The 27957-nt window shown below is 56.8% G+C and overlaps 1 protein-coding gene across 1 annotated transcript in view; it reads right to left on the bottom strand.

Annotated features, from left to right (window-relative positions):
• Positions 1-27365, bottom strand: part of LOC119107400 (receptor-type tyrosine-protein phosphatase F) — a 36434-nt gene extending 9069 nt beyond the window's left edge. Inside the window, exon 1 of the mRNA XM_037230833.1 lies at positions 27112-27365. Coding sequence (XP_037086728.1) covers positions 27112-27172 — 61 coding nt within the window. The 5' untranslated portion in view covers positions 27173-27365. The remainder of the gene's footprint in view (positions 1-27111) is intronic.
• Positions 27366-27957: the final 592 nt, after the last annotated feature.

Raw genomic sequence — 27957 nt, 5'->3', positions numbered from 1 at the left:
GATCGATGTGGTTCGCACGGTGGCACGACTTCCTTCCCAACTTTCCGCTTCTGGCCAGCCAGGTAAATTGCTTGATAATAAAAATATCGATATTTTCCAGTCTGGCTCGAGGATAAAATCACTGCCATTCTCCGTCCATTGTTTCGTGACTTGGAGGCTGTTGATAGTATCGTGCTATCGAAGGTCTGATAATGACCGCTGATCAAACTGGCATGCTGTGTAGCGTTTTAAGAGGCCGATGCCCAAGCAGGTGCGTACCTCATTTGCAGATAAACATTGTGATCGCAGTGAAAAACATTGTCAGGTCATTGCAACAGTGTTTTTTTTAGTAAACAGGAGGCAAAGAGATTTCGCTGTTTAAAGCGAGGCGCGGGCAAAGACGAAGCGAATCTTTGCTCCGAGCCGCTGGGTAAGTCTTGAGCTGCAGCTCCTTTAACGCATAAATGGTCAGAGCAAAACACAGTCTATGGTGCGGAACTGAAGCCGTCGCGACCGCCGAACGTCCGTGCGCTAGTCCAAAGAGGAAAACACGCATGCGAATGCGTGCTGCACACTAAATTGGAGCATGCACGACGCACTGTGCGTACTTACATATATACATATACACACTATCCAAAAATATGTTCGTAATTAACCAATCGATACAAACATTTTAAATGCATGTCTTCTAAGCCTTCCAGATCCTGACTGTTGATAGCTTCCTCCATGTTTCACAGCCTTTCCAACACATTCGAACAAAAAAGCTGGGAACAAATACCAACCGACTTGTCTCCAAAGATGAAGCTAGAAAACCGAAAAAAACTGTTCATTGCGATGTGTTTCACGGAAGAATGTCGGAACAGATTCCATTGTTGCGGCCATTTATTTTCGTTTTCCTCACAGCGTGGCATGCCCTGAAGGAAATTGCCCTTTTGGACATGCAATTTAGAGCAATGCAGCTGACCCACGGGACCATCGCATTTTAATCTTGGTTACTTTCAGGTCGGGCTGATACTGAATGAGCTCGACTGCGCGTTTCGCACGAAACGTTTGATCATATCGTGGGACTTGAGTGTTCGAAGTGGGATTGCACTCCGTTCATCGTTGTTATATCCAGCACCCGCTCTCTCTACACCCATCTATCCGTCCCTCTGTACCCAGCTGTATCGAACGTTGGTTTTCTCCGCAACATTATGGGGACATGTCAACGCCACAATTCGCCAGAACATCGCCCCGGGGTCTCCGGAGCACCACGAACGCCTCGTGGTCCGACAGTACACCAGTTTTAATAAAGTGCGGAAGTTGCACAGGCTTTCCAGGAAACAGCTTGTATCCAAGCCAGGGCGGTGTCTGCGATGAGCACTGGTTGCGTTTTCTGTTGCGGGGCACCTTCAGTCCCCGACAAAGCATTATATATTAAAATTGCTCTCTCGGCCACTTCTCACAAGCACCGCTAGCGCTAACACACAAGCGATAACGCTAGTTGTTCCTTCAGCATCGGCCAGCCATCTCGAACGCTCGTCGGCACCCGCACGCGGCCGGCTGCGTCGGTCACAGCCTGCACGCTCTGCACCCCACGGCGGTTAACTAGCTAATGGCCGCGGCCAGTTCCCTGCAGCGCCACGCCGCCCGTCGCCGCACGCTCAGGCCGCGGCCGAGGCGTGTCTCACGCACGCGTGACACCGCCGTCAGCACCGGCGGCCGCGTCAGGCCCGGCCCGGGCGGCGGCCAGCTGGCCGGCCGGACGCGTCGCGTGACGCTGCGCGCGTAAATACACGCTAGGGGTAAGTGAAATGGCTGGGGTGCTGATAGGGAGAAATTAGGCGTCCACACGACCGGCCGGGGAGGGTCCAGCGCTTAGGGCGTGCTTTGCCTAACAAGGCAGTCGTGACGGGCCTGGTTAGAGGGTGCGCTGCAGTGTGCACGCTGGGGTTTGGGTAATTGAACTCAAATTGCGAGTTATCACGAACTTAATATAGGCTCACCTTCGTTAGCAGTGAAGAAAGATGGATATCTATCACGGAAATGCATAGAATGCCTGGGCCATAGAGGGGACCAGGTGACGACACTACGGAAAAGTGCGGGGGGTGATGTACAGAAGCGTCAAACATCTTCAAACATCTTCATCTTCTCGCCTTCAGCACTATATTCGTGCGGTGATGTGAGGCCGGGGCCCAAATGACCGGAGCGGCGCACGGGAGCGGAGTTCCCCCGTTCCGCGGGTGACGCAGCATACAGCGGATGCCAACAGCGGCGCTTCGGAGCGGTGCCAGGGACGGCACGCCGACCCCTGACGCCCGCTTCACGCCGCCAGCATAGCCGGCATTCTGCGGCCGAGTGGCCAGCTCGGCTGTCAGTGGCGTGATGTCACTGGGACGCGACCCCACACCGAGGCGGAGGGGAGCGAGCGCACACCTCCTCTTTTGGACAGCGCGGGCGCGCGGGGTAACCGCGGTCACCGCCGCTCTTCCGTACCAACTAAAAGCACATTGAGCACTTATCTGTTTCAGCAGTGGGTTCTGGATGTTGCAACAGCAGCCATTGCAGAATTCGCATCGCGCCCTACGACAGCATAACCTTCAAACGGCATAAACGGACCTTCAAACGGCACAGAAAGGTTGCTGAAGTCAGGTCATAGAAGAGTTGCAGAAGGAGGCTGCGGTAATGATTTCGACCAGCTGACTCTCTGACCCGACCCCTAAATAGCCGCAGGGCGCGGCTGCCGGTAACGCCATGTGAGCCCGGCATTCTCCCGCCTCACATTCCCCTCAACCCCAGCACAATAGCCGCTCAACCTCGCTCAGACAAGAATGGCGCGGGAGAGTGATGTCCCGTCCCGCGGCATGTGAGAAGTGAAAAATGGGGCTTCGCTGATGCAGACCAGAAGCGGTTCGGTGTAGCAGGATGCCGGCTGGGGGCCGTACTTAATCCTGGGCCACTCTGCGAGAAATGCGGCGCCGCGGCCTGGCAGGCGGCCACGCCGGCCGGCCGCGTGTTGTGACAGAGCCGCCGCCTGACTCAAGCCTCAAAGACGGCCGGACGGGAGCAGAAGACTGGACGCGTCCCAAGATGTTCAGGCATTTGTAGTGCCAGCATAACGAGTGCCCGCCGGCCACGCTCCGGCGCTGCCCATCGCTGGCTTGGCCGGTGTCGGCAGCGGAGCTGAGCATCCCGATTCGGAGAAGCTGAATATTTTAACAAATATTCAGATTCCGCGCATATTGAAACACCGAAATTTGCGGGCAAATTTTCCGAACAGCAAAAAGCACAATGAAAACAAAACAGCGTAAGAACGCACAGCAATAGTTAAGGATCTAATGAACAGATCACCTTGAGACCTCTATGGTCGACGGGACTCGACCGGGACGGGACTCGACCGGGACGGGACTCGACCGGGACGGGACTCGACCGGGACGGGACTCGTCGGCCATCGACACCGGGTCCGTATGCCAGAGAATGAACTGAACCACAATGCTACAGCGAACTTTGATAAAAACCGCGATGGAAACCGTTCATACACATTTCTGTGTTAAGACCAAAGACGTGTTATGCGAACAATTTCCTGAGATTCATGAGGACGACTGCCTAGCATTGACCTGTTTATCTGCTTATATGTAATATGACAGTTCACGTTCAGGCATCTGAATTAATGAACACAATACTGAAATATACCTACCCGAGCATTCGACCACCAACACCAAACCGAATACCTAGCTGTAGTCACGAGGGGCACTGCACGGTACGTGAGCTGACACCACGCGACGCCGTGTCCTGACCCCCTCCCACAACGAAATCCTCCGCCCCCCCCCCCCCCCCCGCTGTCGTGTCCCTATCCATCGTGGGCCGCTCCCGCCCTCGCAGCTGCGCTGCGTACTACATGGGATGGCGCGGACTGCATCTCCAAAGTGCAGTGCATGACAAGAACAGCCGACTGCAAGTCCGCGCTAGAGGAAGTCCAGGCGGACGCAGACTGCACCGCCGCAGCCTGGCGGAGCCGGAGCCATGCGCCGATTGCAGCCCCGTAATGCAGCGGAAGTCCGGGCGGGCGCGGACTGCACCGCCGCGGCGTGGCGGAGCCGGGGCCGGGCGCCGACTGCATCTCCGGAATGTAGCGGAAGTCCAGGCGGGCGCAGACTGCACCGCCGCGGCCTGGCGGAGCCGGAGCCGGGCGCCGACTGCAGCCCCGGAATGTAGCGGAAGTCCAGGCGGGAGGGCCGTAAGCCCGGTCGTCAATCTGCACTGCCGTCACTACTCATTCAACCAAAACGGCATGCAAATCTGCAGCCAATCGGTCGAGTGCGGGCGTCCTAGCCGGACCGACTCCGCAACATTTACCGTTTATGAACAGCCAAGCCAAGGTTTGGCTACCAGTAGGTACGTTTGCCCCTTCCTATTTCAGTAAAACGTTCGCCAGCTCAGTCGCGTTTCCATCCCATTTCCATTGCGATTCCCTTTATCGTTATCTCACATCCACCCCTTTCCTTTCTCTTGGATGATGTAAGGCTGGCATCTGGCGTGCAAAAATAAATCACTATTGATTGGATATGGCGTGAGGACGACATATTCACCCGTTCGGCCCGTCTGGGTAATAACGAGGCGCTCGCGCAACGGCAGGCGGGGCCGTGCGGCATCCATGCAGAAAGGAGCGACCAGATGGAACAGAAGACGCAGACGAACAACAAGGGCAAGGGACGGCCGGCGCGCAGGAACACCGGTCTGCGCGGCAGTTGGTTGTCGTTCCGCTCCACAATGAAAATAGATTGGAAAAACTCCATCCTGTGGCTCGCCTCCCCATCGCGTCGGTAAGCCACAGGGCAGTTTTGTAGCGTGTACCGGCATCAATGAAATAATTCACAAATGGCTCCACAGGGAGCCGGGAGGCTCAGCAGCCAGTCATGTCCTTATCCGGGACGTCTTGCTGAGCGCTAATCCTGACGCTCTCAACCGAGGTCAGTGCCCGCTGTTACCAGCGGCCAGCGTGGCGTCGGGCCGAGACCGCGCTCCGACGCGGCACCGCCTCGTCGGAGCCGACGTACCTCGAGCGAAGCGCCGCGGCGGCGCGTCACCGTCGCCGCCGCGAGTCTTCAGCTCGTGAGTCACCCTCATCGGCGACTTGTCGGCGCAGGGGGGCGCAATTGAGCCCTGCGTACCGGCCTGAGTCACAGTGCCGTGCGCCGCCTTGCGTGCTGTGGCCTGCTGAGTCAGCAGCGGGTGCCATGTGTGAAGCACCGCCGCGCTGCCGCCTGAGTCAGACGTCGCTGGCTGCAGCCGCAGATGCTGGCCGCACGCCCGTCGACGCTGATCGGTTTATCCGGCGGCGGCAGATGTTTGCCCCGATCGGCAACAGTTCGCCGCCGGCGACGCGCCCCGCCCTTCCTGCCCGCGCGCCGCCCGGCGAGGCAGTTAGATAACGGGGCCCATCTCGTGCTGGCTTCAACTGACGCCACCGCCGAACTGACGTGTGTTTCATTCCGGGATGTTTGGAAACACAGTTTGCGAAGGTTGAGCGTGTTAGTGTCAGGCAGCCGGTTCAGTCGGCGCTGTTCTGTGCGGCTGCCAGCATTAGTCAGCCTCTCTGGAAGCACGGGTGCGGTGGGAGGACCGCCCACCCCACGCTGTAGGTACAGGCGGTCGACGCGATTCAGGCATCACAGCAGCATGATGAGGGAGGCCTTCCGGTCGCCGGGCCGGCCGGCCCCACCAGCGCCCCTCCCTGCTATCGGCCCCCGTCGGTCGCTATCGGCCCCTATCGGTCGCTATCGGCCCCCGTCGGTCGCTATCGGCCGCCGTCGGCCGGCCCGGTGACAGCTGCCGGGGTGAATGATGAACGACCGGCCGGAGTCGCTGCTGACCGCGCCGCCCGCGGCAATCAATCGGCTCGTCCGGCGCCGGGAGGCGTCCTGGTGGAGAGGCGGCCGGCACGCCGCGAGCTGCCCACAAAGGACGCGGGCCGCAAACACGGCACGGCCTGAAAGGCAGCCGCCGGGGGGCGCCGCGCAATAACTCACCGGCCAGCGGGCAGAAACACGCCGTAAACGACAATATATCAGGGGTCTTGAGATCGGCTATTTCATCAGATAAGTGGATACGGAAGTCACATTTGGGCAACTGGCATGTGTATTGGTGTCATGACCATCAGCGCGCGCAGAACCGATCAAAGTACGCGTCGCATGCTTGTTAACGTCTACGCACAGAGGGCAAACTCGACATATACAAGATTTACGGCTGTCTCGGCGGCTTTATCCCATAACTAGCACTATTTGAAGCGTGTTTTCAGCTTAAACCGCCGTAACGAGATCAGCTGCACTGGACTAGGAGCCCTACCCCGAGAGATGGCTGTGCACCGCCGCTGGAGAGCTTCGAGCTGCGAGATGAGACGTGCGTGACTGATGACCGACACAGCATCGCTCTCACTGGCACCCGCTGTCGTGCCGGAATCTCCGGCCAGATAGGCTGCAAATCCCCGCCGGCAGCGGACGGCCGGGCGGCGCCGAGCCTGGCGGCTAGCTCTGAACTATCACGTCTCGCCAGTTCACCTGGAACTGCAGGCGGCGCCGGTCTGGTGACGCCGACTTCGAAGTCACAGATGGACTGGTGACGCGATAAATACATGCTCGCGATGTGGGTAGAAGGTTACCGCTACCGCAAAATGCGGTATTGTCGTGGTCATAGCAATTACATGATAAAACAGATGGCTATCTCACCTGCTTAAATGCTACAAATGCATTGGTGTTACTGTTGATACATATCTTGCTATGCAAGCACCCGGATTCCCCAAATTACTTCTTGCCCCAACAAGGCGCGCGCCCTACCTGAAGACAACTCGGAAGGGGCTCGGTCGCGCAGCTCAACATCGTTAAAATACTCCAGCGCCCAGCGACAACCCCCACAGATCTGCAGCCACGGCACCGGGCCGCACCGCTCTAGTGCACACCACTCGGACCCGGCCCGTGTCCCCATCTTGGCGCGTGGCCGGCCACCGCGGCGACTGCATGTCGCACCAAGCGTAATGAGATTAACAAACGAGTTTCGCCAGCTTCATGAATCACCCGGCACCGGCTGCAGATCGGGGCCCGGCGCGGCGGCGCCGCCGCCGCCTGCTGTGTCGGCGGGCCGCGACCGCCGCTGCAGCAGCGGCGAGTCTCCCGCGCGCCGTTGTCACGCCAATAGTTTACGGTGTCGTGCATCACCTGGCGCGTGCTGCTCGGACGCGGGGTCGCGGCGGACGCCGTGTGCGCGCCCCCTGCGCGAGGTGCACGTGTCCTCACCGCACGGACTGCCGGGTCTCACGTGTGTGCTTGTTGCCGATGGTGCCGCCGGTGGTGCCTCTTGTGGCTGCGCCACTCGCTGAGGTGTAGACACGACAGCCGCGCTGGAATATTCGCCAATTGCGCATTTACACACAGTGGGACAATAATTGTGCGAAGGCGCTAAGTCTTCTGCCGGCTTCAATGAGTCTCCAAGCGCGGGGTTGGCACGGCCGTCAGGGTGACCACCTCACAAGCGTCGCTACCGCTGCGACCACTCAGCAACCCATACGCTGCGCCGTTCCGCCGGGTCCATCCCGCCTCGGCCGCGCGCCTGTCCCGGGGCTGCGGCCGAGCGGCGCCGTCCAGCCGCGGCTCGGGGCCGCCGCGGGCCCTTCTGGGAGGGCAGGTCGCCGGTGCCGTCTGGTCGGGCCGGCTGGCCGCGGCGCCAGCCGGCCTGCGAGCCGAACGAGAGCCGGCCAGCTCCCCCCCCCCCGGGCCCCCCCCCCCCCAATCAATACCGGTCGCGTAAAACATCGACATCGAACCATTCGTTACGGCGACGCCTTGTGACAGCGCGCTGCCACCTCCTTCATCTAGGTCTGGCCGACAGATATTGGGAGGAAATGTCCCCACCCGGCCGTAAATGTCCCACACTGATAACTATCGACACGTCGGAAAATTGGTGGACATCTAAAGGCACGCCGCGCTGTCGTCACTCGGAGATGTCTCCGCACATCATTCTGCGCCTGTGAAACACGCAGATTGTAGCCAGCGGTAAACAGCAAGGTCGCTTCTACGAAGGGAAATACGGCAGCTCCGCGGCTTGCGTGTCTGTAGAATTGGACCATTGTCGCTGCCGCGGCGCGAGAGGCCGGGAACGACGTGCAATGACAGCACGCACGAAGCTTTTCAGTTCAGTCATCGAGGGAAAGAACCGTCAATGCCGAGTCTGGAGTATCTGTATCTGACGCATCCCGCGACGCACGTCCGTCTCATCTCCGCTCGTCACATCTGTCGCTGGCTGTGACAGGATAGTTTCCGTGGGGACACACAAGAAAACTTAAGCACGCATGTCTGCTGCCAGTGTGCAGCGCCACATTCAGTAGGACGGCACGGCTCATCACACGGGACATACGGCGGTTGCATAGCACTGGTCTGTCTGAAGCCGCATATGAGCGCCCACGACTTTCGCTGATTCGTCGAGAAAACAGCAGTTAGCGCCCCTCAGCGGTAGCACAGAATTGGCCATAAATTACTACAGGCCCACTCCGCGTCCGTCGCCGGACCAGAGAAGGATCTCATTTTGTTTTTAGCACTGCCGGCGGCAGCTCCGACAGGCAATTTGTGGATGAAATGTGTTCGGATTTATCCGCACCGACTGCTTTCATAGCCGACAGCGGATGCCCCCGCCCATTGTCTTGATATGTCTCATCGACCACCGACCAACCGTACAGTCGCTTTAGCGGCCAGTCGGGGCAGACGCCGCCGCCGGCGAGAAAAACCAGCGGCCCAGACCCATCGCCTGGGGCGCATCGCCATCCACGCTCTGCCGGCCTCGGGTCTCAATCAAATCCCACACGTGCTTCACGAGATCCCCGTTTTCGGCACGTCCAACACCGCTGGGTGCTGAATGTGGGGCGCCCCGGGGTCGCTGGGCCTCACTAGCTGCGGTGCACCGCTCAACATCAACAAACAGTGCGTGCCCAGAGACAATCGGTAATTACGCCACCACTATCCGTCAGCGGTGCGCGTGCACTCGCGGTCGAGCGCCCATCACTAATGTGTTTTTTCCAGGTGCGGGGAGGCGCGAGGGTAAAAATGATGGGTCAAATGGTGCAGGCCAGACCAGGCGGCGCACGGCCACGTATCTCTCGCAGCACGTGAACGCAAGCGGCGTCTTCCGCAACATCACACGTGCACGTGATGAGTCAGCCTCTGCGGCTTACATATAACGCCCCTCTCCACCCGCAGCGGAAGAGCCTGTGTGACACGGCACGCTGGTCGCCGAACGCCCTTGGAAGACCCCCAGCGGAAGAGGCTGTGTGGTGCGGCATGTCGGTCACCGAGCGCCCGCGGAAACCCCATTCATCGACAAAGAGGCGGCCCGTCAGCGCGCAGCGCCGAGCCATGCCGGCCGGGTCGGGGCTGGCCGTGCACACACAAGGCCGGCGACGGCAAGCCGCGGCACAACACGTGCACGGCAGATGGGTCGCTCGAGGACAGGACCAGCGCCGACTTCAAAGGACGCCGCCCGGCGCATCACAAGACGGGCGGGCCGCTTCGGAGAGCTCGCCTCGGGGAGCTCGCGACATGCGCCAGCCGGAGACCGCGCGAACAGACCCTTCTTCTCTGTTCTGTCCTTGCACGTCTGCGCGACAAGCAGAGAGCTTCTCTGAAGAGTTTCTGAGGCCCTTACGCCGATCCAGCGTAAGGGGTTGTGTATCTCTTTAAAAAGAGTGAGGAGGTTTGAAGGGACGCTGACTCGGTAGTAAGATAATGCCAGGCGTGGCTGCAGTCCCGCGATGCCTTTGCAATCACTCACGATATTGTCCGGACAGGTGAACCACCGTTAAATCTGATTATTTCATTCTGTTTGGATAATGTTTGGAAAATAAGCGTGTAACTGAGTATTTTCCCTGTCATTTGTATGGTGGCAGATGGAGAAACGAAAACAAATAATAAAAATGCATCTCATGAATAACATTTGGCTGCATTCATGTTGTTTCTTTAAGCCGGGATTACAAGCCGCAGAGTAAATACGCCGCCATCTGCGTCCATTCATTGTTATTTGCTCAGCCCGCAATGGGCCTGACCGGCCGGCGTGGGCTCGATTAGTCACACACCGGTGCTGGCGACACGGGCACCAGCAGCACCGGCCTGCAACCAGCAGTACCCGGGCAGTCAGGCGGCGGCGGGGGGGCAGCACGGCCCGCAACCAGCAGTACCCGGACAGCCGGCGGCAGCGGGGCAGCATCGGCCCGTAACCAGCAGTACCCGGACAGCCGGCGGCAGCGGGGCAGCATCGGCCCGTAACCAGCAGTACCCGGCAGCCGGCGGCAGCGGGGGCAGCACCGTCCCACCACAGCCGTACCCGTCAGCCAGCGGAAGGGGGTAGCACCGGCCGGCCACCAGCAGTACCCGGGCAGCCGGCGGCAGTGGGGAAAGCGCGAATTCGCACACTGGGAGCCGGGCCTCGGCAATTTACTTCTGACAGCACCACAGAGTGGATGTGTTCCGGGAACACGGGTGCGGTGTTCCCAATTTGTAAACGTCCTGCCGAACCTCGGCCTTGTCTCGGGGTTGGTACTCAGGACGCTGACGACCACAGCCTTGACGCAGCTGCCTGTCGGTCGGTGCGACACTCCATCGGAGCACCACTTCCTAAGGCTGGTGACGAGGCGACAAGGAAGTGTACGGCGGGTGCAGGCGCACTAGCCGGACCTGCTATCGACGAGCTGCGCGGACATGCCGGGGGGACGAACATAGCGCACCTCTTCCCGGCCTCTCCACAAATGCGAGAGCTTCACGGTGCGCGTACGTAGCGGGATTGCTTATACGTAGTCCGGGATTGTGCCGCTTCAAACACAGTGCGCTCCAGGACACCGGCCGCTAACTCCTGATGACACGCTCCCTGCATGCGACCGCGGCTCCAAGCGTGCGCCGAGAGGTTTAATCCGACATCACAGAGCCGCAAGGTTCAAATGGGTTCTGAGAGGAGTTCGTCATGAATAAAACGCGACGTGCCACTAACGCTGCCTTCCACTGGTCGTGCCTTGGCAGATTACTTGACAGGCTAATCAGAAGTGGCAGCCGTGAGTCCAGGCTGGTGATCCGACGCAAGTAAAATGCATGCCTTGTGTGTCCGCAAAAACGTAAATATCTTAGCGATCTTTTCGTATAATCAGAGCACCGACGACATTGTACAATTGAAGAGTCGTCGCCGTGATGTGCCCTTTGGGTTTGGTTAAAGACATATGAAGCCGCACATCCCAATATGCAGGCACTTCATTAAGTTACCGCACTGCTCGGCAACTAGCAAACAATGCCAACGTCGTGACAGCAGGCAGTGTTATCGTCAGCGCTCGCCCAGCGGCCCACTGCGCCAACAATCTCGCAATATTGCCGCAACAGTCGCCAAAGAGCAAGCTTCACCCACCCCGCAGGGCGCTCCGTAGGTTACATCCAGTTATTTGGTCTCCAGTTTCCAATGCAAGGTCATTGCCGGCCGGACGCTACGTCGGCCGCTGATTCTGAGGGCTTATTCATGGGGAAGGTGGGATTTTACACGCTTTTTCACCGGACTGGTCCTCATGGGAGGCGGGGTCGGCGCCCAGCTGTCCACCGACGAGACTGGAGCGTTATGAACGGCACCCAGTGGACGGCACGGGGCATGTCCGAGGTTTTTGCGCGCAGAACGCCGAGGGAAAACGGCTGCACTCCAATCACCGGAAGTTCAGCGGAAAATGCGGGAGTGCCCTGAGCGAGCGGAGATGAGAGCAGAATCAGGATCCAACCATGCCAACAACAAATCCCATGCACGATGTGCTATGACATAAATGCGTTCAAAATGGGTTACTCTCATCTTAAGCTCACATGGGCTATTGCCAATGTCATATCCATTTAAAGCGTGATAAAAGCTGCGTCTCTTGACACATCCATTAAAGTGGAGTGCAACAACAATGAATTGGCAAGGAGCATCGCAATCCATCGATTTATTGGAGGGGGAGCTTCAGCTGCGCATTGAGCGTTGCGTGATCGCCAGAAAGTCGCTCGCAGATGACTCACTGATCGTTACACCTATCAAAGATGTCGGCAATACCGGACTGACCGGGGTGTGAACGTAGGCTGAATGCGCGGGGACGGTAAGAAAGGCAGGACAGGTTAGAGAGAGGGGGTCTTTCTGTTTCTTTCTGCACTACTTCCTAGTTCCTTTATTACCGTTGGACTATATGCAACCAGGACAGTCAGCGATCGCTTTGATCTTCGCCTCGCCTCAACAACCGCAGGCTAGATGCGGCTAGATCATTCCACTCACGCAACGTGCCAAATGCACAGTGGCATGCACATCTCATACATGTCATATCAGCGAGTCTGGGCCGCAGTACTGGGTAGAACAGACCACCCGCGGCGGCGGCGGCAGCGCCGATTTGACGCACTTGGGTCCTGGTCCAAGGCAGCCATCCGCCCCCGGGCCGGACGCCCCCGCCCCACCCCTGGCCCGGGCAGCGCTCCAGAGTCGTCATCAGGGCGCGCCGACCTGAAGAGACGACTCCGCGCGACCGACCTGGCCCGGTAACAGGCCCAGCGGCGGGCCTCTGGCACGAGCCACGCGCTGTCCCGGATCGGGCGGCCGTCGTCGAAAATGCGGCCTGCAGATAACGTCATCGGCAGGCGATGACGGCATGTCGCCGCCGGCTGCCGGGCGGCGCTTCCGCCAGGTGGCAGTGCGGTCGGGCCGGCCCGCCGCCGCCCGCGCGCGCTAACCCAACGCAGCGGCGGCTCTCCGCCGGACGCTATTGTGGCGAGGGCGGCTCCCCTCAGATTGGCTCGATCCCCCGAGATTGGAAGACTGTTTGCACAGCTCCCGGCGGTCAGCTGATCTCCCGGGGCAGCCGTGCGGTACTCTCGGCACGGCCAGGTCATCCCAGCGCGGCAGATACCGGCCTGCGTCCGGGCACATCTAGAGCCAAGGATTCACCGCAATTCGGGATTCAAATCCTTTCTTGGGTGAGTTCAGTTTCGGCTCCGGACTCGCGGTGCGAATGCATTTTAATGTTTGCATCGAAGTCTGAAAACGCAAGGGTTGTGTAGTTCCCACTTTTAAACCGATTGCATTGGTTTCTGGCTGATTGCTCTCAACGCTGATATGTATGCAGCTGTGATCGATGCCCTGAAATCAAAAATCGGGCAGAGTAATCGAGCTAATGTGCAATTTTACGCGGACAAGCTGCTTCGTTCGCGGAGGCCCTCCGAAGATTGAGGAGGCCCTCTTTGTCGGAAACAGGCAACTGTATTTTTGACCACCCCTCTCCACATCCTGCTAATAATCCACGGCGACAGCCCTGATGTTTGAGTCGCTGCAAAGGCTGTTTTACTTTCGTTTCCACGGTAATCCACCGAAACATGGTGGTGGATGAGTACCACCAGTAACATCAGCCATTTGGCCCGGCGAAGGCCAGTGCGGTGTAATAAAACAGGATAGGCAACTGACTCCGATGCAGCATTTAGACACATACGTGTTACATCTGGCTTAGATAAAGCAGGTTTTGAGCCTGGAACATATTTTAAGGCATTTACTTACACATCTAACTGACAGCATTCGACAATCGACTGGGGTTCTTAGGATTCGAACCCTGATTTTCATGGTTCATATCCTCGTTTTTCAAGATTCGCGGATTCATAAGCTGCGAATCTATTCGAATCTCTTCGAATGCTGTGAATTCGAACCCTCAGCCAAGTCCGAGACCTTCGGGCAGGGGCATGATTTCTTGACAGGCATTGTCCGGCGTGGTTTGGCCATGCACCAGGAAACATGAAGCTTCCTGCTACATATTTATTGGGAACCAATGAAACGGCGACATGTTTGCCGAGAGCAACTGGCTGCCATAACGTGACTGCTTACGGTATAACAACAAACAAGTAAACACATATCCTAATCAAGATTGAACACGTTTGCTGTGAAACGAAGAAAAAAGTGAATCGAAATCGATGTGATAACCTAAATGTACCGTCATCCATCAATATCGAGGATATTTAAAACCACAAATGGATACAACATTCTTAGAGCTGCATCATGGAAACACAAAGTATACGCGGTCTCCATACCGCTGTGGGGGTGAGTTAAGCAACACTGCGGTAACATTTTTAAGTTTTGACACTTCCAGGCCTTAGAGGCTGCTCAACGATGGGCTACTAGTTATATGCATGAATTTAACTCTCCGATCTACCCCGGATTTCTAATACAGGCCCCGTGCGCAGCATTTGGGCTCAGTTCGCTTCAAGCCCGGGATGATTAGCCGATTTTGCCACGTTTCTCACTACTCTTTTATCTTCTCCGCTATTGCTGAGGCACTATGGCGGGAAATTGATTATCCCTTCCAGAACAGTCGCGTAAGATGAAAGGGCCGATATTAGGGCGAGACTGCGGACCATTTATTTTCCGACACTGCACTGCTTAGTTAAATCTCGCACCCTGCAAACCCGCCAGTAAGAGCCTAAAATTACCCCGGGCGGAGCAGCTTACGACGACAACTTCCGCCAACTGCTGCCAGACGACGGAATTCCTTCACCACCATTGTTGCGCCATGATCCATGGACCTTGTTGACTACCAATTACGATAACATCTCCCATCAGCCATTGTTGGTCGCTGGCGCCTTTCTGATGTCAGCGCTGACAAAGTGGTGCCGTGTTGAGAGTCGGGTAAATGAGTCGGGGTGGCGCGCGGACTCGGCGTGGGGTCTGACCCGGACACGCCGATACGATCCGGACGGTCTGCCGGGTCGGAGTCGACTGGCGGGCACGGACGGCGCGCCCCTCCGTGGCCATCGTCCAGCGGTTACGGGCCGGGCTATCGCCGCCGTATCTCCGCGAGATGGAGCGGCGGGGAGGGGCGGGGTGCGGCGGAAGGGGTGCCGGGCAGAGCGGCGCGACCCGACCGAGCCGCGATCCGGCGCACTGACAAGGTACAGCCTCTCGGGTCGACCGACTGCTCCCCGATCGGTCCACCAGTGCGACACCAATGGACCTCCTGATATGACTTGCCCTTCCGATACGGACCATTCCCCGACAGACCCATCCGCCACACGGCTCATCTCCCCACAGGGACCATCCATCCAGTACGGACTATCCTCCCGACACGGATTACAGTGCCGACACAGACCACCCTCCCGATACGGAACATCCTCCTGGCGCGATTCACTCCCCCCCCCCCCCCCCCCCTCCTCCCCTGAGGCGAACCACCCTCTCAACACGATAACTGCCCTCCTCCTCCCCAAAACAACCCTGCCCACAAGTGACCTACTGCTCCAATGCGAACAGCCTTCTGTTGGATTCCGCTTTAGTGGAATCTGTTCGGAATGAAAATCAAGTTGAATGGGGCTGAATTCAGATATCAAAATGATGGCTGAAAATCGGAGCTGAATCCGAGTTTTACTCCGGCTCGAATTGCATGACTAAACCTGATGTGGATCTGAATCAAGTGGGTTTTGTTAATGCAACAGTCGGTAAATATACAGGTTTGCAACATGCAATAAATATACGGGTATGCAACATGCAATAAATATGCATGTTTTACCATGCACCTACCTGGAGGAATGTGAACACATTCAATTGGCAAATCGCTGTTAAGCAATGCATATCTTGGTTTATGAACGAATACGCTTTCAAAGATAACTTGAAGAGGAAGACAATCCCATGGTAATAGGACAGGCGTGCCCGTTTATTATGTCATAATATTATTGGCGTTTTGGTACCTCCAAACTTCCAAGCTACTCACTGCTGTATGGGACCATCCATGCATTACATTGGGCGTAAAAGAAGAGGGGTTTTAATGGCGCGTAACCAAATTGTGGCAGGAGGGACCGGCAGCGTAACGCTGCTCCCAGGTGGGGTTGCAACTCATACCAAAAGTATTGATTCATATCTTAAATTTTTAATGCCGGATGCCACTTGCTTCCTCTAACAACAAGCAACATGCACGTCATTGTCTCGCACCTCTACCTCAACCAGTTGCCAACTGGACATTACATTTTGGAGCGTGACGCTTAGCAAAGCGCAGCCAGAGTGGAGACGGTTTTCCCGAGGCATAAGAGTGAACCCTCTTATGCTCTTATAAGAGTGAACCCTCTTAAGCGGGCAAAATGCGTAACGTTTCTTATAAAGCGCCTCATTTCCAGCAACTGGGCACGCTTTACCAATTCCCATGTAGTGTTTGATATCATCCTGTATTAGGGTGGTAACTTAAGCTATGCAGTGCCAAGTCGGCCATGCAAAGGTCTCACAGATTGCGGATCTTTCCATGAATCAGATAATTCCCAAGCGACTGACGTCTGATTCTGTCACAAACTATATCAAACAATTCCGAGTTCGATTCAGTCGGACGACCAATGAAGCCCAATCCGAATCTGACTCCGGCCGGCACGGAATCGACTCGGCTGGAGTCAGGCACTCCGGACGTGACCTCGTGTTCTGGCGGGGCGAGACGGGGCCGGACAGACCGTCGAGCTCGTTCAGTCGCGTCCGCCGCCGGCGCCGGTCCGCTGACACTGCTCTTAGCCCGAGGCGCTTGACCCCTGGCCGCGCCGGTCGGCCGGTCCGTCTGATATGACGCCCCCAGCGTCAGTGTCCGGTCGGTGGACGCCAGCAGCGGTAATCTAGGGTTTGTCATTAGAGACGGAACGGCGCGACCGCTCAGGTAATTGTCTTGCAAAGCATGGCAATCAGGGCTCGACTTCAGCCCTGGGTTGCTTTAACGAGCTCTGGCGCAGCATATGTGCGTTTGTTAAGAGTGACGGGGCGAGGCGGCTAGACTCATTGCGACAGTGGTGCAGTGAGCGTCGTGAAAAGGTGGACAAATCTGCGGACAGAACTTATACCTGATCTGAGTTTAACTTACTGACGCTATATTTGCGTAAGCGGCGGATCGACAAGCACTAGCACACTGCCTCGAATCAGTTCGTGAAGCACGTAAAAGCACGTAAACTAGTTGTTTCGTTCACAAACTAGCTATCTCGGTTTATCGGCTAGCTCATTCTTTATACGATCTGCTGCACCGATCCCTATCTATAGCATCTGCTGTAAAACCCACATTAAATCTGGCTGAACGCCGATACGCCTGCTCTGACGTGCTGTAAAAACTACAACGAGCACAAAAACGTCCGGTTTGTTCTATAATTCCCGCGCCGGCAGACGTGTCCCTTTTCAGAGTCCGATTTATCGGTCATGAGCGTCACCCGCTGACCTCTGACCTGACCCGGGTCTTCGTGCGGCTGTGACCCCGTCTTCAGCGCTCGACTCGGAGGTACCGATCACCAGGGGTAACGAGACGAGCAGTGTGTTCGCGTCAGGTGCTGGCTTCATGCTACCAAACCTCCATCCCGTTCGCAGCAGCGTGGCAGAATGCGTCGCATCTCAGGGGCCTGCGCGCTGGTGATCGACTTCTCCGGGTTTCTGAAAGTTCGGCTAGCCAAATGCTAGACCTACAACGCCGGACGCTGTCGGCCTTCAAGGGATACCGTCCAATCTCCGACGCATGCCGCTCGGTCAACGAACACGTAGAAGTTAACGACCGAAAACGCATCTGACGCCGACCCGGCCCAGCCCGATTATGAAGGAAGCCGAGCATGGCGGCCTACTAAATCGTGTTTGGAGTTGAACGTCGGACACCTCTCCGCATACCTGGTAATCGATCCGCTCATATATCACCCGTGTCATTGGATACAACGGCACCGTTTATCATGCTAATGATGTTATGACTGATCCGAATCCGAGACGCGGTCAATGCGTCGGTTTGTTAATTCTCTGAAACAGTCATGTCTGGCGGACCCCAGTTCAGCGCGAGGCAGCTTGTGAACGTCGACAGATCGTACGTCTGATGCCTGCAAATATACCGATGCTCGCGCCGTGTTAATTAAGTGCAGAAAAAAATAGGCCGAAGGCATGCCGTGGGAACTCCCATTTCACGTTTCAGTGGAGTCTAAAAACTTTGGCCCTGCATCCGAGCTGGTATCTTTGCGTGCGGGGACGGTGCGTTCAGGTGTGGTTGTTGTCATGCAAAGGAAGTATCAACTCCCAGCGTGTATTTGCGGACAGCACGCATGGATCTCTTAACAATGCTCACATTGCTGGTCTGAAAGGTCGCAGTTCAACCAACAATCTTGATACTTAATCGGTTTTACGCTGATCAAGCGTGCAACTGCCCCAACGCAAAGAAAGCATCGCCCACCAATTGTTACCTGCATTAACGGTCCCAATGCTCACAACACGAACGTCTTCCAGACACGCAAGAGAACAACGCCACACAATATTCTCACGCAATTACCGTGCCTCTCGCAGCGCCGTCGTGGCCGGGCGCCTTGCGGATGCAGCAGCCGGGCCTGGCGGCGCCGGCCGCTCCTCTACGCGCGCACCCCGCTGGCAGTTGGCGGTCGGGCCGCTTAGCAGGCTAAACACCGGCCCTCAGCCGCGCTGTCCGTCTTCCCACGCGTGCCGTGGCCGCCGGGCCGTGCCGCGGCGGCCGGCCGGGGCCCATACTGCGCCGGCGCGCGCGTGACCGGCCGGGCCGGCGCCCCGCTTTCCCACGGCGGCCGGCGGCGGCGCCGGCCCGGCAAAAACGTACCGGGGTGACCCCGGGTCAGGGGGCGGGGCCCGCAGCGGCGCACCGTCTGCACACCCGCTAATGGCCGACTGATAGCGGCGCCCCCCGGCCGGCCGAACGGCGCGGCGCAGGCCGCCTCGGCGGACGCGGCTCCACCGCCTGCGCGGTGACGGCGAGCCAGAACCAACAGAACCGTGGCGGAACCACGTCGGCGTGTCCAGCTGGCGGCGAGTGCGCGGCGTCAACTCCGCGCCAAGCTCCGCAAGCCGCTGCCAGGATATGGCAGGCCGAGGCGGCCCCGTCGGGGCTGCTGTCCGGCCGTTACAGCCATGTCGAGTTTGTGCTCGCCATTTCCCATAGCGAGAGGCCGTCGGGACGGAGGCAGGCATCAGGTACCGCCGTAAAGGAACATCAGGCGGGCGAGGCTTGCGGGTGGCCGGCTGCAGCCTCGCAGTGTGCCTCTGGAATGCTCTCCTGGCGCAGAAGTACGATGGGGGGCGGGGGAGGCAAGGGTCGCTGTTGCCAGGGTCGTCCCCCTCGGCCGTGCAGTCGGCTGATCCCTGGGACCCGATGACCTCGCTCATACGCGCCGAAGTCGCGCTCAGGTGTCGACCAGTCGTGTCGCGCCCCCATCTGCCAGGTAGAGGTTCGGGGTCGGGGTTTTGGGCGACGATGATAGGGTCGGAGTCACGCCCGGGTACTGCAGCGGCGGGCTTTGGCCCCACCGCTCGCCGATAGGCGAAGTCAACCAGCCGCAAAACAGCCCTCCTCCCCATGAATATTGCATCTGCGACCACCTGCCGATTTACACGGGCTGATGGGCCACAGCCGTCCCGAGTTTGCCGTCGCACTTTGTCGGCGTGCGCTGTGTTGCCGTGCAGCCAGCCATCTGCCGCGACCAGCCAACGTTTTATCAGCTGGCCGTTTTTACTGGCGGCCGCGTTGCGTCCGCCGGCGCTATTAAAGCGCCGCGGGCTTTGTTTGCTCGTGGCTGTGTTAGATCTTCATTAGTGGGCGGGCCGGTCGCTCGGCGGTGCAGTCGGCTACCGGCGCGGCTGCGGCGGCGGCCGCTAGTGCGGCGCCCACAAAAACCGGCCGCACGCCGCACGCCAGCCGCAGCGGCTCGAGCCACATCGCCGCAGCGGCCCGAGTCGCCCCGCCGTAGCGGCTAAAGCCACACCGCCGCAGTGGACCGCGTCGCACCGCCGCAGCGGCCCGAGCCGCCCAGCCGCAACGGTTCGAGCCGCCCAGCCGCAACGGCCCGAGTCATCAGCCGCAGCAGCCCGAGCCGCCCGCCGCAGCGGCCCGAGTCGCCTAGCCGCCGAGTCACGGTTCCGCGCGAGCGAGCTACGCTCACGCCCCTTGGATTATTTGCAGGATGCCTGAATGTGTTCAGCACAAACAGCTTCAATTTGTTGCCCGTGTTGTTGGGTTTACATTCAGCTTCTTGAAGCACGAGCCACCGCAGGTTTTCAGGAAAAAATCGGAGGTGCCCCCCCCCCCCCCGACCAACGATGTCTTCGCGCTGAATGCTGAAAAAGGCCATCGTTACCACGGTGAAAGATCTGAGAGGCAGAGCTCATCCGCCATGGTTCTGTGACAACGGGAGCCGCGATCTCATCACCACGGCGGCACCGCCAGCCCGGGCGCATCCTAGCCGTCCCCCCCCCGGCGGTCACTCACGAGCCTCCCGCAGACAGGAGCTTTCCAGGCGACCTTCGAGCGTGACCACAAAACTCCGCCGTCGCACCCGGGCTGAAGGTCGCGGGAGCCCCTAGGGGGCCGCCTGTTTACACGGAGGTACACGGGCCAGCACGCGTCAGGTAAACGCGGCACGTGTGGGCCCGGTCGACGCGTCGAGGCAGCGGTGCGGGCCAGCTCGCACTAACCGCCTGCGGCGTGTTTGGTGTGGGGTCGCTGTTTGCGGCCGGAAAACAAACAACCAAAGCGCTACATACAAATAAACCGCCGAGCTCGGCATCTATTACACCAAGCAAACAAACAGAGCCGCGCCACCGCGCTCGGACAATATGGCAACATTGGCCACGTCGCCCCGTGTCGCGGCCAATGTTCGAACACCACCGACACGGGCCTGTCCGCCGGCGGCGCACGTGCTTGGCGGGCCGGGCTGGCCGGGTGACCCGTGGCGGCTCCGCTGGACGGCTAATCCGCTTAGGCTGGGACGGTGTCGTGCGCCGGCCGCAGCCAGGATCACGCGCGCGACAGGTGCTGAACCGCTCTCCAGCCGTTTTGTGGAAAGCTGCGCTCCGGCGTAATGGTGTCATGACCACTTTCATGCACTGTCGGGAGCTCGGGGCGTCAGGGCAAACAGTGCATTCTGGAAGCACAGTGAGCTTCCAAAATGCATTGAGCTTCATCAGATTGGTGTCATGGCATTTATAACCTCTGCACCACTGTATCACGATGCAGGGAGTATGAATGGACCTGCGCGTACCCAAAGGCACAGCATAATCATTGGGAGCGAGCGGCTGAGCAGGCCCCCTCCCCTCCAACCCGTACACCAGCACATAAATGTTCATATTTTTTTCTTGTCTCATCCTTTCTTTTCTCTTTACGCACGATGCTAAATTTCACGGTTTTTTAGTAAGAGGAGCCCACGTCCATCCCACCTCCACCCCAGACTACCGTCTGGTGCGGATGGATAGTGCTTCCATGGCTGACTAAATGCGATGCAAAGCCCTTTATTGCCAATCCAGACGCATTGTACATGTCATTGTTTCAACCACAGGAGAGGATGCAACTGCTTCGATGCCGCTGAAGCGCATTGCTTCCAAAGTCGCCGATGCGTGGTATGTCACCCAATCCAATACTTTGTTCATAATTTACTTCCTGTGTACCCAGTAACTCAGCCAGGACAGCTTCTGCCAGCCGACGACGGCGGAGACGCGCGGTGCTGGCGGCCGGCCCGTCGGCGCCGACAATACCTCGGAGACGGGAGGTTCCGCACGCTGGCGGCGCGCAGACGGCGCCGACGGAGGCGCGAGGGACGGCCAGCCACCAGCGGAGGAGGAGTCGGAGCGGGGAGATCCGTCGGTCATCAGCATTCATAAGCAGTTCTTCCTGCGGCCAGCACCAGCCCCAGCCAAATCGGGCGGCACACGACACGATGGCGAGACAGACCCAGACCCCCAGAGCCAGACCCAGCTGACCATTCGGCGGGGACGGGAGGTCAGCGTCAGATCGCAGTCCGGCTGCTCGCTTTGGGATATCACAACAAATGGGGTCCGTTGCACTGCGCACAGCACCAAGCCAAATGAACGCATTTTCAATTTTAAGAGTGTTATAGCACAAACACATATCGTCCAGCAGAACACGGGGCAACCGCAGCATTCAACATGAACAACATTGTAGCACAGTGTTCCTACGTACAGCCGATGTTACTGGACAAAGCAACGTGGAGTATATCATTTGCCAGTTGGAAGCATCCCAGCTAAAACGGTCAGAGAAGAATATCGGCGCCCTACGCTGGATGCGTCTGTTGGGCCATGCCTCGTCTGACCTATTCTTCAGTCCTGATCTATGGCTATATTCGTTACATTTTCACAACCTTGAGCGGAAAATGTGGCGGACATGGTCCTGCCTACCCCTAAATTCGCGAACATTTCCAATTCAAGCGGGCCGCATGCTGGTCTTATACGGAAATGACGCGGAGCTGCTCTACCTAGGATGCGCCACGAAGTAATCTCCCTTGTAGCAGAAATATTTTGATGACCACTTTCGCGTGATTTATGGATGGATCCCATTCATGACCTATGGCTGCAAGCTTCATGTCCAGTTTGATTATGCATGAAGCTAACAAGCTCATGCTTGACAAGGTTTCTTTTTCGTTTGAGAACCTTTTTACCCGAGCGGAGGACCTGAGCTTATGCTAAATAGGCTTGATTCCCAACTTGCGTCCGTCACATTACCGGACTTATGGACTCCGATTTTGCCTGGAAACTGCCGATGGCAACTATTCGGGTGAGGATGTTGTGACGTTAGGTTTGGTAGTAGGCGGACAGTAAGACATGCGAAAAGCGCCGTGCGTTTTCGTCCTCCCTCCATTTCGCCCCTTCTTCTCGGCGTGCGCTCGAAGTTAACTCCAGGTAGCAGGTAAACTGCAGCTGGTTTCGAAGTAAACAGGCGTCTGATCGTAGTAAATGTAATTGTTTTCATGCACACTGCTGTGCCAATCCTTCTCAGCGCGCCCAGATGACTAGGCAGAGTAACAAGTCACGATCGTCAAGTAATCTTGTCGCTCACTACACTTACCGTCATGGTATCATCCCCATCTCACAGCGTTGGGTTCCTGCCACACATCGCTGAATAGGAACCCGAGGACACTCAACCCGGAAGTACCGCCAAGAGCATCACTGTGTGCCTTGCTCATTTTTTCACTTTTTTCAGTCAAGTAATCTGTGAGTCGCTGACAAAAATGAGGTCAAACTTGTGGCGGAAACGCGCGTGTCTCAGAAAATGATTGCGTGTAAAGGTGCTAACAAACGCATCACGATTTGGACATTGTGGGAAAAAGCCTGACTTGCGCACACCCAGGCTGGTGTAAGCCCAAGCGCACAATAAGCCGCGCTCAGTTCTCCTGACCTTTTCAATGGAGGTATGCCCTCTTCAAAAACACAACGAAAACAAATCATACTGGACGAGGCAACTAAAGAATGCAAAAGACAGATAGGAATATCAACTGATGGAAAAACCTAGGCATATTATTCGACACCATAACTTGTTTTGGCATTTGAGTGAAGACAAAACCATCCAAAAATATTATTTGCTGTTTGATGAGCCGTTTCTGGGACGGCAGTATGCAAAGCCTGGCTCAGCAGCCGCCGTACGATCAGCTCGGGCCCACTGGAGAGCCCAACGTATTGACACGCCGCGCGAAGCCGTGTCGTCACAAGCTGTCAGATGGTGCCAGGCGGCAGGCACACGTCAGCCAGGCCCTTACTTTCGGGATTTAGCCCACCGGCGCGCAGCTGGCTGGGATTATGCCAGGTACAACCAGAACTCACTGCAACCAAACGAACTCCGCACGCAGTGATCCAGACAAGGCCTCAACTAAGTGCTGACCAGGTGCGCTCGTCACGCGCGCCACGCGCACGGCGCGACGCACAGTAGGAGGTTTGGCGATCACGGCGCGCTCAAACATGCCCGACAGCACGAAGTGGTGATGAGATTCCGACACGTCTCGGTAAGATGGTTCAGAATGAGGCCGTCCGCGTCGAACAGGCGCGAGGTCGCGGGACACCAATTTCAGCCTCTCCCTTTCGCTAGTGCGATGTCAAAGGCGGCTAAAGCCTTTAAGCAGCGCCATCGATTCGGCGCCTAGGAATGGCATCGTTGTATCCCAGGAATTAGCATCAGTTCTTTATTGGCTGCAAAGCTCAATCGATGACGCCGTTCGACAGTCGTTCATAGGGCCCAGCGACTGCAGGTGACAAAGCAGAAGAGAAATGTGGCCCATATGTATAGGAAGAGGCGCGGGAGCGTGGGAGGGGAAGGGGGAAAGAAATGTGGCCCATATATATGAGAAGGGGCGCGGGAACTTGGGAGGGGAAGGGGGGAGAAATGTGGCCCATATGTATGGGAAGGAATGCGGGAACTTGGGAGAGGAAGGGGGAGAAATGTGGCCCATATGTATGGGAAGGAATGCGGGAACTTGGGAGAGGAAGGGGGAAGAAATGTGGCCCATATGTATGGGAAGGAATGCGGGAACGTGGGAGGGGGAGGGGGAGAGAAATGTGGCCCATATGTATAGGAAGGGGCACCGGAACTTGAGAGAGGGAGGAGAAATTCGTGAAGCTGAGCTCCCTGCCGACTTACTGACAGCTTCACATTGGCTCTACGGACGTTGGCTACGAAGAAGTTACCAAAAGTGGCTCTCCGTCCCTCTCCAATTCTGGAAAACCTCTGGTGCCCTTCCAGATGGGTGCGTTCAAAGCATGTTGACAACATCCATAACACGTACTTGCACTGCGAGACTGCTGCCTGGAAGACAAAGTGATATCTTTTTCCAACTGGAAAGAAGTGTCGAAGTGTCGAATATCTGTCTTGCTCAAACTCCAGCTCAGCATTCGACCCTGACGTTTCCTGGTATCGACCGCCGCTTTGTGATCCAGACGGTATTACAGCGGCAGACGCGCGGCGCTGGTCAGATCTAATGCACGCTAGTCAGATGGGGCAGCCACCGATCTGGGGACCGGCCCACGGCCTCATGCGACTTCATCTGAGGCGTGCTCGTCATATAAGGCAGTCACCGATCTGGGGACCGGCCCACAGCCTCATGCGACTTCATCTGAGGCATGCTCGTCAGATGGGGCAGCCACCGATCTGGGGACCGGCCCACAGTCTCATGCGACTTCATCTGACGCATGCTCGTCAGATGGGGCAGCCACCGGTCTGGAGACCGGCGCACAGCCTCAGGCGACTTCATCCATTCCATCCATCGAAAACTTGCGGTCTTTACTTTTAAAGTTATGACTGGCATGTTTTTGGAGCATAAGCTTTGTCGTGTAATATTCATGTCGTGTATGTTTTTTTGTTGTTGTAAAAGGTGCAATGTCGCGCAGAACTGAAGACTGTTTAAGTCTTCGCTACACAAGTAATGACGAGTGTGAGTTTTGTCGTGCAGCACTCATCTCGTGCGTGAGTTTCAGCTGTAGAAGCAATGTCGCATATAAGTAAATATTGTACAAGCTTTCGCAGTGGGCGTCGTAACGTATGTAAGTTTCTGAAGCACAAGTTATGTCGCGTAGCATTCATGTTGTATATAAGCATTTGCAGTAGGCGTCATGTTGCATATGAGTAAAGTCTGCATAAATGTTTGCAGTATAAGTAATGTTGCGCATAAATGATGGCGTAGCACTCCTGTCAGAATAATTTTTGCAGCAGCACTAACGTCGTGAGACTATTGAAATCGACCGGGTGGGGGGGGGGGGGGGGCACAGTTTTACTGCAAAACGGCCGACAGAAATCTTCCGCGAACTGTTTTCCACGAGCGCAGCCATGGTCAGATCACCCCGAAGTGCGGCATGCGAAACATGACATTTCCTGCAAAATAAATTAGTTGATCTGCGTTGGAGATTTTACGTCGCGGGACGGTTATGGGCGGCATCGTAAATACACGCAGTGCCAAGCCAAACATACGTGTCCATCCGACTCAAGCCGCATGTTGCGTCGGACCTGAAGAGACAGCGTGCAACTCATATTCAATTTTGACTGAAATATGTGTGATACATATGGTGTTTAGCCGGTTTAAGCAGTGGGATCAAGCGGTGGAGCAGACGCGCACGCTGTGCACCCCTGCCAGCGTGTCGTCTCATGGCTATACGAGCTGATTTATAATGGGGTCCGTGGGTCTTTTTTGGCAACTCCATGGCGAACAGTAACGTTCGAAATGATGGTCGGGGGTTTTCTCAAACTGGGGATACCCGTGGATTCAAGTGCTCGTGAGTACATACTGTGCTTTAAGCACATAAGTAGCAATTTGTGGTAAGATGGTATCAACAGCCACGAGTTGAAACAGAGTCAACCGAGCTTTACTTTATTTTAGGGAACGTAGAGAACTTTTAGGGAAGACGACATTCACATCATGAATATCGAGACGAGTGAACCATTACTCACGACGCAAGAGCATGTGCGCGTTAAATTACGCATTAAATTTTGATGATAGCGTGGTTTATGTCAGTACAGTGAATAAATGCATATGAATCAAGACAAACTACATGCATAGCTGCCGAACCGCAATAAACTAACCGCGACAACTTGTAGCGCACAAAGCTTAATGCACACTAGCGGATGGCTGTCTCTTGATCACATCATTGACACCAGTGATCAATTATATGCCCTCAATGGACAAATCATTGAACTTTAATGTTGCAGACTTCTGACAATCCTTAATCGTGCTGCGGCACAGTGCTCAGCGTTTTGTGACGGCTCCACTACGTCAGCACACAGAAGCCCTCCAGCCTCCTGTATGTGGCGCGCCCGGTGCCTATCTTCAGTTGTTCTACGTGATAACTTAAATTCATGCATCATACATGATGTGGTCTACCACAAGTAAATCTGAGGCTCTGCTTCAAATGAATTGAGTAATTCCGATTCCGTTCCGAGTCCACCGCCTTTTCAATTTCTCTTTGCATGTTAACTGCACTAGATTTGTCCATTCCTTTGCAGATATTCGTTTTACGCCAAATTCTGGCACAAATTAGCGAACTGCTCACGGTCTTATTTCATGCACTGTGACTACCGCTATATATGTGATGCATGAAGCCAAGCGGGTAGCTGCTCCCGGTCCCGGTTTTTAAAGAAAGACCAGCCAGACGTACATGCCCGTGACTACGACATATCCTCCTCTCCTGCAATGCTAGTCCTTTCATTGCCGGAAAGCATTCACATGTAACCTAATTCACTGCTCTATCATTACCGATTTGCCATTCTACCGTTGGAACGCGTCGAGTGATAAAAAGCATCGATGTTTTTTTAGGCCAGCAAGTCAACACATGTGTCCGTAAACACGGTTCCGCACTGACAGATGACCTCTTCAGACCACTGACCTGAGCAGAGGACTCCGCAGAGGGCCGCCGCCGACAGCGCAACGGCGACGGTCTTCAGCATCGTGAATTGCGAGCGCAGAGTGCGTCGGATATAGACGCGAACAGCAAGTCTCAGCCCCGCCCGCTGCCACGCACGGCCACGCAGCTCACATCACCCGCAGCCGAGCGGCTGTTCTGGAGGTCCACGCCGGAGCCAGAGGTCCACGCGTGAGCCGCGCGCGCGAGCTGCCGCCGCGCCTCCTCCCGCACCCACCCCTGCGACCCACCGAGCCGGACTGCCGACCGCGCGCCGCCGCGCCGCCGCCCGCCACGCGCCGGGCCCCTGGCGGCCGCTCGCCGAACTACAGAGACTCTCACGCCGGCCCGCTGGCGGAGGAGGTGGTCTCTGGAGGCGGCGCGGCATCTCCGGACGCGAGCAGACCAGTCAGAGGTGCACAATGGACCCGATTAAAGCCCGCCATTACCTGCCCAGCTGATAAATGGTGGCGCGCACAATCGCATGGATTGGGCAGACCGCGCGGCGCGCATTCCTGTGATGATCAAATGTTTGCCTTTCTTCCGCCGCCCTCGACGGGCCGGAGATCAGGAAGGGGTGGGGCGCAGCAGGCTGTTTGTGTTGCGTGCCGGCTGCTGATTGTAACCGACTTTGGCCTTTGTGAGCGCATCAGCTGTGACTAATCGACACGCGTTTCGGACAAGACGTGACAATGGGGATGATTGTGCTGTTAAAAGGCTGCAATTCTGCATTTTCTTGCCGAGCATTTCACACGGCCATTTCAGTGCAAAGACCTTAGCCTAGATAAAACGAAAGAGTGCTTTGCGAAAATGACGTCACAGGATAAAGTG

The sequence above is a fragment of the Pollicipes pollicipes genome, unplaced genomic scaffold (assembly GCF_011947565.3).
Source record: "Pollicipes pollicipes isolate AB1234 unplaced genomic scaffold, Ppol_2.1 Scaffold_6686;HRSCAF=7923_pilon_pilon_pilon, whole genome shotgun sequence".
Classification (NCBI taxonomy): domain Eukaryota; kingdom Metazoa; phylum Arthropoda; class Thecostraca; order Pollicipedomorpha; family Pollicipedidae; genus Pollicipes; species Pollicipes pollicipes.
This window is presented reverse-complemented; position numbering and strand designations above follow the sequence as displayed.